This window comes from Oncorhynchus mykiss, chromosome 13 (genome assembly GCF_013265735.2).
Source record: "Oncorhynchus mykiss isolate Arlee chromosome 13, USDA_OmykA_1.1, whole genome shotgun sequence".
NCBI classification, from domain to species: Eukaryota; Metazoa; Chordata; class Actinopteri; order Salmoniformes; family Salmonidae; genus Oncorhynchus; species Oncorhynchus mykiss.
Window position 1 is genome coordinate 71,486,247 of NC_048577.1, and position 12,274 is coordinate 71,498,520.

At 42.7% G+C, this 12,274-nt stretch overlaps 1 protein-coding gene across 1 annotated transcript in view; it reads right to left on the reverse strand.

The window, feature by feature from the left end:
* Nucleotides 1–1,000, reverse strand: part of LOC110487145 (xylosyltransferase 1) — a 76,228-nt gene extending 75,228 nt beyond the window's left edge. The window contains exon 1 of the mRNA XM_036942087.1: nt 588–1,000. Coding sequence (XP_036797982.1) covers nt 588–866 — 279 coding nt within the window. The 5' untranslated portion in view covers nt 867–1,000. The remainder of the gene's footprint in view (nt 1–587) is intronic.
* Between the last annotated feature and the right edge of the window lie 11,274 nt (nt 1,001–12,274).

The following is a 12,274-nucleotide window of genomic DNA, read 5'->3' on the forward strand; positions in this document are numbered from 1 at the left end:
CCTACCTAAGCCTGTCTGTGGCTATATTATCCCACCCACGGGTCTACCACTGTACCAGAGACTGCGCAACACACACACACACACACACACACACACACACACTGATAGCGCCCGACAGTAGCCCACAGTAATAGACTGGCTGGTCACTAGAAAACTGCCACAGGTCAGACGTAAAAGCAGCGTAGGAGCGCGTTACCAATAGAGACCAACTCTACATTAAAGTAGACCTATCCGATTAACCGTGTCGCTCTCTCACGCTCTCCCGTGGTCCATTATCACACTAGTCTAATATATCACGATGATTCCTAAAGACTGGTTAGTTTACACCAGTTTATCAACATCTATGGGTAACAACAGCTAAGCAACATCTTTGTCATCCAAATACACGCGGACTTCTTGCTTCGTCTGATGACAACAATTCCAGCCTTCCTACCCTACAATACAATACAATAAACCACGCGTAGTGGGGGATGGTAGCATATCAAATTAATGGTAATCACGCTAGTCGTTATCTTTTTTTAAAATGTTTTAATTGTCGTTAAAATTACTAAATAATAGGCAGACATAAATTCGCTCCCTACTCTTACCGGTTGTTGCTTGTGTCGGACAGCCGTTTTCCCAAGCGGAGGTTGGTGATGCCTCTTTGGCAGCCCGCTCCGGGGGTACTGGCTGTAGGCTTTGTTGATGCCCCCGACTTGGTCCCTCTTCTCCCGCCTACTATTGGCCCCTTCGCCCGCTTCTTCCCCGGTATCCAGGGTACTAAAGTTCCACACGATCAGCGTCTGAACCAGGAGAACTGTCAGCGCGACTATCAGCGCTGATTTGGCGCGGCGAGCCAGCTTGCGACCGCACATATTGCCAACCATATTTCTCACTCTCTCTCTCTCTCTCTCGGCCCCTCAAGCTGCGAGCTGCCCCCGTCGGGTAAGCGCTGACAGCAGGGGTGGCTGAGAGGGTTTCAGCGCCGCCTGCGTCTATGGATTGGAGCGACTGGCAGGGACTAGAGAGCGAGAGAAGAGGGGAGGGAGGGAGGAAAATGGGGGTGAATTGGCTGAGGTTTGAGATGAGGAAGACTAAGAGAGAGGACGCTGCGCACTCTTGTGGTGTTGTCCACACATGACCTCCTATTTAAACGTCTAGTTTAGACCAGGGGTCAGCCTGCTACTGGTGCTGGACAGCTATAGGATGTGCAGGGCAGGTTTTTGTTCCAGCCCTTCCTCTGACACCGCCTGGTATAGAGGTCCTGGGTGGCAGGAAGCTTGGCCCCAGTGATGTACTGGGCCGTTCGCACTACCCTCTGTAGTGCCTTGCGGTCGGAGGCCGAGCAGTTGCAATACCAGGCAGTGATGCAACCATGCTCTCGATGGTGCAGCTGTAGAACCTTTTGAGGAACAGAGGACTCATGCCAAACCTGGAACTCTCCAAGGTATCTCACCGGAACTCTCCAAGTTATCCCTGTGTGTGTGTGTGTATGATCGAGGGTGAGAGCGAGATTTAGAGGGAAGGAGAGAGGTTGAGCGAGATAGAGGGGGAAAGGGAGGAAGAGAGAGAAGGGCAAGAGAGGGGAGACCCATGTGGCCTGTGTTTTCCATAGTTAACCTGGTTTGACTCCTACTGGGAGTCTCTCTGTGCTGAGAGGCAGAACACCAAGAAAACAAATAACAAACAACTCAACCACTAACTGGAAAGACAAGAAGAGGAGCTTGTCTTTTTTTCCAAAATAAAGAGCCCAAGCTCTGCTGATCTGATAACATGCGGTATACTCCTTCTAATACGTAGGATGACACATAGTACAACCTCCCCTCCATTCATCCCCCCCATTCCTGCCTCACTCTATCTCTCTCTCTGTACCCCTTCCCTCTCATCTCTCCCTCAATCAAGGCTCCTGAGTGGCGCAGCGGTCTAAAACACTGGATCTCAGTGTAAGAGGTCCTACAGTCCCTGGTTCAAATCCACATCCGACCGTGATTGGGGGTCACATAGGGCGGTGCACAACTGGCCCAGTGTTGTCTGGGTTTGGCCTTCATTGTAAATAAGAATTAGTTCTTAACTGACTTGCCTAGTTAAATAAAATATATATAATAATCCTTCACTGTCCCTCCGATCCCTCCCTCCGATCCCTCCCTCCGATCCCTCCCTCCTCCCTCCGATCCCTCCCTCCGATCCCTCCCTCCTCCCTCCGATCCCTCTCTCTCATCCAAACCATCACAGTGTAATAACAGAAATAGAACATGCATAAACACACACCTTCAGTTCTTGTTCCTCTTCAACTGAGTCCCAAAATGGCACCCTATTCCCCCCAAAGGGCACCCTAGGGTCTAGGGTGCCCTTTGGGACTCTGTGACTCACTAGTTTATCCAACCACTGAACTGAACAATCAATCCCTAACCAGACAGACGTAATAAAACACGTCATGCTTTTATCGTTCAATTAATTAATGACTGAAGTGATAAATGTTTCATAAACAAGTTTGCTGGGGCGGGTTGGCGGTCGGTTGGTTACCTACAGTACCACTGAACTGGGATAAATCATTCAGATGACATTTGCCGAGGCTCACTCTTTAGAAGCTAGTATGCACATTTGAAATGTTGTATTTGGACTGGAAAAGGGACTTTACAAATTGGTAGTTAGGATCAAATCAAATCAAATCAAATTTATTTATATAGCCCTTCGTACATCAGCTGATATCTCAAAGTGCTGTACAGAAACCCAGCCTAAAACCCCAAACAGCAAGCAACATTTAACCCTCTGAATCAGAAAGGTGCGAGGGGCAGTAATAAAGTTCATATAATAACGGACAATAATAAATTAATCAATAATAAAGTTAACAATAATAAATTAATCAATAATAAATTAATCAATAATAAATTAATCAACAATAAATTAATCAATAATAAAGTTATCAACAATAAATTAATCAATAATAAAGTTAATATAATACCGGACAATAATAAATTAATCAATAATAAAGTTATCAATAATACCGGACAATAATAAATTAATCAATAATAACGGACAAAAATAAGGTAATCAATAATAAAGTTATTAATAATACCGGACAATAATAAATTAATCAATAATAAAGTTATCAATAATACCGGACAATAATAAATTAATCAATAATAACGGACAAAAATAAGGTAATCAATAATAAAGTTATTAATAATACCGGACAATAATAAATTAATCAATAATAAATTAATCAATAATACAGTTATTAATAATACCAGATAATAATAAATTAATCAATAATAAATTAATCAATAATAAATTAATCAATAATAAAGTTATCAATAATAAAGTTATCAATAATAAAGTTATCAATAATACCGGGCAATAATAAATTAATCAATAATACCAGACAATAATAAAGTAATCAATAATAAAGTTATTAATAATACCGGACAATAATAAATGAATCAATAATAAATGAATCAATAATAAAGTTATCAATAATAAAGTAATCAATAATAAAGTAATTATCAATAAAGTTATCACATGATAACATCTCCACACCTGATTAATGAATACCACACAACTAGGAAGAGATTAATATGGTGAATACCACACAACTAGAAAGAGATTAACATGGTGAATACCACACAACTAGGAAGAGATTAACATGGTGAATACCACACAACTAGGAAGAGATTAACATGGTGAATACCACACAACTAGAAAGAGATTAACATGGTGAATACCACACAACTAGGAAGAGATTAACATGGTGAATACCACACAACTAGAAAGAGATTAACATGGTGAATACCACACAACTAGAAAGAGATTAACATGGTGAATACCACACAACTAGAAAGAGATTAACATGGTGATTACCACACAACTAGGAAGAGATTCATATGGTGAATACCGCACAACTAGAAAGAGATTAACATGGTGATTACCACACAACTAGAAAGAGATTAACATGGTGAATACCACACAACTAGAAAGAGATTAACATGGTGAATACCACACAACTAGAAAGAGATTAACATGGTGAATACCACACAACTAGGAAGAGATTAACATGGTGATTACCACACAACTAGAAAGAGATTCATATGGTGAATACCGCACAACTAGAAAGAGATTAACATGGTGATTACCACACAACTAGAAAGAGATTAACATGGTGAATACCACACAACTAGAAAGAGATTAACATGGTGAATACCACACAACTAGAAAGAGATTAACATGGTGAATACCACACAACTAGAAAGAGATTAACATGGTGAATACCACACAACTAGGAAGAGATTAACATGGTGATTACCACACAACTAGAAAGAGATTCATATGGTGAATACCGCACAACTAGAAAGAGATTAACATGGTGATTACCACACAACTAGAAAGAGATTAACATGGTGAATACCACACAACTAGAAAGAGATTAACATGGTGAATACCACACAACTAGAAAGAGATTAACATGGTGAATACCGCACAACTAGAAAGAGATTAACATGGTGAATACCGCACAACTAGAAAGAGATTAACATGGTGAATACCACACAACTAGAAAGAGATTAACATGGTGAATACCACACAACTAGAACGAGATTAACATGGTGATTACCACACAACTAGAAAGAGATTAACATGGTGAATACCACACAACTAGAAAGAGATTAACATGGTGAATACCACACAACTAGAAAGAGATTAACATGGTGAATACCACACAACTAGAAAGAGATTAACATGGTGAATACCACACAACTAGAAAGAGATTAACATGGTGAATACCACACAACTAGAAAGAGATTAACATGGTGAATACCACACAACTAGAAAGAGATTAACATGGTGAATACCACACAACTAGAAAGAGATTAACATGGTGAATACCACACAACTAGAAAGAGATTAACATGGTGATTACCACACAACTAGAAAGAGATTAACATGGTGAATACCACACAACTAGAAAGAGATTAACATGGTGAATACCACACAACTAGAAAGAGATTAACATGGTGAATACCGCACAACTAGAAAGAGATTAACATGGTGAATACCACACAACTAGAAAGAGATTAACATGGTGAATACCACACAACTAGAAAGAGATTAACATGGTGATTACCACACAACTAGAAAGAGATTAACATGGTGAATACCACACAACTAGGAAGAGATTAACATGGTGATTACCACACAACTAGAAAGAGATTAACATGGTGAATACCACACAACTAGAAAGAGATTAACATGGTGAATACCACACAACTAGAAAGAGATTAACATGGTGAATACCACACAACTAAAAAAAAATAAAGTGACTTGTTTATTTTTACTGACGCCCATTTCTGATGACAGTTTTTTTTATGGTAGCATGTTTAATAGCCAATAACAACTACTGTTAAAGTACTTAATAAAATACTTGTTATGATCAGTCTGACACGCACACGTTGTGTTCTCCCTGTTTTAATCAAATACAGTACATCTTATACGAAGAAAAAACACATTCATGTCAATAACGTTTTACTGTGTTGTTTGCTCGCAGTAGTGTGTGTGTGAGTGTGTCTGTGTGTGTGTGTGTGTGTGTATGTGTGTGTGTGCATGTGTGTGTGTCTGTATGTGTGTGTGTGTGTGTGTGTGTGTGTGCGTTAATTGCTTGCAGTAGGTTAGTGGCTGTTAGTGTTCTCTCTCTCTGAGGAAGTGTTAACATGGCTATTTCCCCTCATTCTCTTTCTCTCCTCTCTCCACCTCTCTTTCCCTCTCTCCATCTCTCCTTTCCACTTTCTCTCCTCCACTCTATCCAACTCTCCTCTCTCCACCTCTCCTTGTCTCTCCTCCATTCTCTCCACCTCTCCTTGTCTCTCCTCCATTCTCTCAACCTCTCCTTGTCTCCTCTATTTTCTCCACCTCCCCTTCTTTCTACTTCACTCTCTCCACCTCTCCACTCTCTCCACCTCTCCTTCTTTCTACTTCACTCTCTCTACCTCTCCTTGTCTCTCCACCTCTCCACTCTCTCCACCTCTCCTTGTCTCTCCACCTCTCTTTGCCTCTCCTCCATTCTCTCCACCTCTCCTCCATTCTCTCCACCTCTCCTTGTCTCTCCTCCATTCTCTCCACCTCTCCTTGTCTCTCCTCCATTCTCTCCACCTCTCCTTCTTTCTACTTCACTCTCTCCACCTCTCCACTCTCTCCACCTCTCCTTCTTTCTACTTCACTCTCTCCACCTCTCCTTCTCTCTCCACATCTCCTTCTCTCTCCACCTCTCCTCCATTATCTCCACCTCTCCTTCTCTCTCCTCCTCTCTCCACCTCTCCTTGTCTCTCCACCTCTCCTCTCTCCTCCATTCTCTCCACCTATCCTTTTCTCTCCACCTCTCCTTCTCTCTCCTCCACTCTCTCCACCTCTCCTCGTCTCTCCACCTCTCCTTGTCTCTCCACCTCTCCTTCTCTCTCCTCCACTCTCTCCACCTCTCCTCGTCTCTCCACCTCTCCTTGCCTCTCCTCCATTCTCTCCACCTCTCCTCGTCTCTCCACCTCTCCTTGCCTCTCCTCCATTCTCTCCACCTCTCTTTGCCTCTCCTCCATTCTCTCCACCTCTCCTCGTCTCTCCCCCTCTCCTTGTCTCTCCTCCATTCTCTCCACCTCTCTTTGCCTCTCCTCCATTCTGACAGTACATGTCTTACACTGCAACCATTGATGACATAATTTCCTGGCACTCCGTCCTAACTGTCCAACTCAGCCCTATAAAAACGCCCTAAATGACACAACCCTAACACACACATACGCACACAAACCGATACACACACACACACACACACACACACAACCACACACAGTCTTGTACAGCTAACCTTGTGGGGACACACAATTCAGACCTATTCAAAACCCTATTTTCCCTAACCCCTAACCCTAACCGGTATTCTTACCCTAACCTTAAGCCAAAAAATGTATTTTAAAACTTAGCTCCTAAACCCTAATCCTAAAACTAACCCTATCTCCTAACCCTAAAACTAACCCTATCTTCTAACCCTAAAACTAACCCTAGCTCCTAATCCTAAAACTAACCCTATCTCCTAACCCTAAAACTAACCCTATCTCCTAACCCTAAAACTAACCCTAGCTCCTAATCCTAAAACGAACCCTAGCTCCTAACCCTTAACATAATTCTAACACTAATTCTAACCTTAACCCTAAACCTCCTAGAAACAGCATTTGACCTTGTGGGGGACAAATAAAATGTCCCCAGTTGATCTATTTTTTGTTTGTTTTCCATTCTTGTGGGGACTTAGTTAAACACACACACACACACACACCGATCCACACACACACCGATCCACACATCCACACACACACCGATCCACACATCCACACACACACCGATCCACACATCCACACACACACACCGATCCACACATCCACACACAAACCGATCCACACATCCACACACAAACCGATCCACACATCCACACACACACCGATCCACACATCCACACACACACAGTTATCTCCTTAGCTGACCCTGGGGACGAGCTGTGTGCCACATTGTGTTAGTAAACATCAGTGAACCAAAGCTGTTGTTGTGATATCAGTTTCAATGGGTCAGACCCCTCAGACAGTACAGAGGGGGAATCCATGGGGTTTATTATGTGTTCCCTCTCACACACACACACACACACACACACACTCACACACACACACACACACACACACACACACACACACACACACACACACACACACACACACACACACACACACTGGTACGGATGTATATACACACACACACACACACACACACACACACACACACACACACACACACACACACACACACACAGACACACACACACACACACACACACACACAGACACACACACACACACAGACACACACACACACACACACACATACTGGTACGGATGTATACACACACACACACTGGCATGGACATATGTTGACACACACACACACACACACACACTGGCATGGACATATGTTGACACACACACACACACACACACACTGGCATGGACATATGTTGACACACACACACACACACACACACACACTGGCATGGACATATGTTGACACACACACACACACACACACACACACACACACACTGGTACGGAAGTATGCAGATACACACACACACTGGCACGGACATATGCAGACACACACACACACACACACTGGTACGGACGTATATATACACACACACACACACACACACACACACACACACACAATCACACACACACACTGGCAGTGGTACAGATGTAGGCAGACACACACAGACACACTCGCGCACACTCACTCACTCACTCACTCACTCACACACTCACACACACACACACACACACACACACACACACACACGTCATCTTGGGGCTAAAAGTGTTGGCAGCACACCATCCTGTCAGGACGAGAGCAGTGTATGTGGACCCCAGCACTGACAGATGTTCCACTGGAGGCGAGTAGAACCCTGGGTAGTGGATTCTACTAGCTGAACACAGAACACACTGGCAAAGATGAATGCAGTCAGACACATGAACACACACACAGGTACAGGAATCCTGGGCCCTGGGGAGAGAGCGAGGAGAACAGAGAACATTAGCCACTACCACTGATCTGGAACCAGTTAGAACCCAGAACCATCCATTGTTCTCTAGAGCAGAGAGGAGACAGTAAGGGATGAAAAACAAGGCTGGTGTCTGGATTGGTAATCATGCTGGGTGGTGTCTACTGTAGTGGTGTCTGGATTGGTAATCATGCTGGGTGGTGTCTACTGTAGTGGTGTCTGGATTGGTAATCATGCTGGGTGGTGTCTACTGTAGTGGTGTCTGGATTGGTAATCATGCTGGGTGGTGTCTACTCTAGTGGTGTCTGGATTGGTACTCATGCTGGGTGGTGTCTACTGTAGTAGTGTCTGGATTGGTACTCATGCTGGGTGGTGTCTACTGTAGTGGTGTCTGGATTGGTACTCATGCTTTGTGGTGTCTACTGTAGTAGTGTCTGGACTGGTACTCATGCTGGGTGGTGTCTACTGTAGTAGTGCCTGGATTGGTAATCATGCTGGGTGGTGTCTACTGTAGTGGTGTCTGGATTGGTAATCATGCTGGGTGGTGTCTACTGTAGTAGTGTCTGGATTGGTAATCATGCTGGGTGGTGTCTACTGTAGTAGTGTCTGGATTGGTAATCATGCTGGGTGGTGTCTACTGTAGTGGTGTCTGGATTGGTAATCATGCTGGGTGGTGTCTACTGTAGTAGTGTCTGGATTGGTAATCATGCTGGGTGGTGTCTACTGTAGTAGTGTCTGGATTGGTAATCATGCTGGGTGGTGTCTACTGTAGTGGTGTCTGGATTGGTAATCATGCTGGGTGGTGTCTACTGTAGTGGTGTCTGGATTGGTAATCATGCTGGGTTTAGACTTTAGTTTGGGTCTTTGGTTTAGAGTCTTTAGTTTGGGTCTTTGGTTTGGTTTAGAGTCTTTAGTTTGGGCCTTTGGTTTAGAGTCTTTAGTTTGGATCTTTGGTTTGGTGTAGAGTCTTTAGATTGGATCTTTGGTTTGGTTTAGAGTCTTTAGATGGTGTTGATGGTATCCTCAATGAAATTAGGATTCCAATTGACTATATTTAAACTCTTTAACATCATTGTCACACCTTAGAGAGCCACTTTATGTCTATATTTGGTTTGGTCAGGGTGTAATTTAGGTGGGCATTCTATGTTCTGTTTTCTATGTTTTTTGTATTTCTATGTTTTGGCCGGGTATGGTTCTCAATCAGGGACAGCTGTCTATCGTTGTCTCTGATTGGGAATCATACTTAGGCAGCCTTTTTTTCCCTGTTGTGATTGTGGGAAGTTGTCTTTGTTAGGGGCACTATAGCCCTTGTAAGCGTCACAGGCGTTTTGGTTATTTCTTGTTTTGTTGGCGACATTATAGATAAAGATATGTACGCTGCACCTTGGTCTTCCTCCAACAACGGCCGTGACAATCATCCTTAGCTCTGGCATCTTCCCCAATATTTGGAACCAAAGACTGATCACCCCAATCCACAAAAGTGGAGACACATTTGACCCCAATAACTACCGGGAAATATGTGTCAACAGCAACCTTTGGAAAATCCTCTGCATTATCATTAACAGCAGACTTGTATATTTCCTCAGTGGCAGAATACCTGACCACTGTGACTGACCCAAACTTAAGGAAAGCTTTGACTATGTACAGACTCAGTGAGCATTGCCTTGCCTTTGGGAAAGGCCACTGTAGGCGGACCTGGCTCTCAAGAGAAGACAGGCTATGTGCTCACTGCCCACAAAATGAGGTGGAAACTGAGCTGCCCTTCCTAACCTCCTGCCCAATGTATGACCATATTAGAGAGACATATTTCCCTCAGATTACACAGACAAAGAATTCGAAAACAAATCCAATTTTGATAAACTCCCATATCTCCTGGGTGAAATACCAGTGTGCCATCACAGCAGCAAGATGTGTGACCTGTTGCCATGAGAAAAGGGCAACCAGTAAAGAACAAACACCATTGTAAATAAGACCCTTATTTATGTTTATTTATTTTCCCTTTTGTACTTCAACTATTTGCACATCGTTACAACACTGTATACAGACATAATATGACATTTGAAATGTCTCTATTCTTTTGGAACTTTTGTGAGTGTAATGTTTATTGTTAATTCTTTATTGTTAATTTCACTTTTGTTTATCTATTTCACTTGCTTTGGCAATGTAAACATATGTTGCCCATGCCAATAAAGCCCCTTAAATTGAAATTGAATTGAGAGAGAGAAGGGGGGAGGGAGAGAGTGAGCAGTGTTGTGTTTCTCAGCATGCTGTCATGATCCTAGTGTACACGTTGGCTTTGCATACATTTACATGAGGGAGTGTGAGGGAGAGAGATTGCGGGAGAGAGAGAAAGAGAGTGTTTTCTGTATTTAAAGAAGAGTCTGAGTACCTGTCACACAGATTCAGATCACACTACACTTGTGGCAACAACCTCTAGGCAACAAGCTGCCACACACACCCCTCGGGGATTGTTTGTGTCTTCATTAACATCGTGACTGACTGCATGAATCACAGCCGGTGTCCCACATGGCACCCTCTCCCCTATATAGTGCACTACTGTTAACAAAAGCCCCGTCAAAAGTAGTGCACTATATAGGAAATAGGGTGCCATTTGGGACACTACCCTAGAGCAGACATCCTACCTTCTTCTCAAACCTAAAGATACTATCTCTGTAAAGCCAAGAGTCTAACTGACTGACAGACTGGCCCATCTCTGTATTTATGTTGTGTGAAGCAAAAACATGTGTTTTGAATGTGTCTTGGGGTGTGTTGTGTACATCTGGTGTATGATGTAGCCTATGAAATCAGCCTGGTTTGATTCAAATATGTCAAACAAATGGTAGTGGTTTCGATTGCAGCTAGTTTATGATTTGAGTGCATCATGGCATATTTATTACCAGTATAACGTTACTGTATATGGCTCAACGGTGCCATCTAGTGACGGTTTCCCTGAATTTAGTTTTAGTGCTTGTTGTCAGTTGGGAGGAAAGGTGAGCGGTTTTTTTGTTCTTATTTGATTCCTTATAGGTCTCTGCTGCATTCACATTGATGAAATATAGATTTTGATAGGGAAATTTAGTCAAATCTTTGGTGTAAAGTTATAATTTCCCAACTGAAACCAACCAACGGCCGAATCTAAAGCGTCTAGGTATGCTAGCTAACATTAGCTAACAGTTAACTCAGCTAGCTAACATTAGCCAACAGTTAACTTAGCTAACATTAGCTAACAGTTAACTAAGCTTAGAAATTATTCCATGTAAGTTTGATGTACTTTTATGTGAAATGTACTATTTACATCACGTGTTGGACAGCTTAATTACTTGAAGTAACTAAGTATCAAGAAAACACAACTTGCAATTTTTTCGACCACAAATTGTTCTAGCTAACTAATTAGCGGGCTTGTCAAGTTAGCTAGGTACAGTACCTAGCTAGCTGTGCTAGCCACTTCGAGTGAGTTAAGTAACGTTACCTGGCTTCTGATAGTTTGGTCAGCTACATACATTAGACCGGGTCTATAACTGTTCTCCAACTACTTGTGTTTTCTCAGACAGACGTCCTTTGCTGTTTATTTATGGTTGAAGACTTGGCTTGTTAGTTAGCCATGTCTCGCTTTACCAGTGCCTTCGTTGCATCTCCTTATAGGAGTGATCAGGCTCCAAAACCAACTGATAAGAGGTGAGTGTGCAGACCTGTGCAAAAATCTAGATATTTTTTAGTCAATCT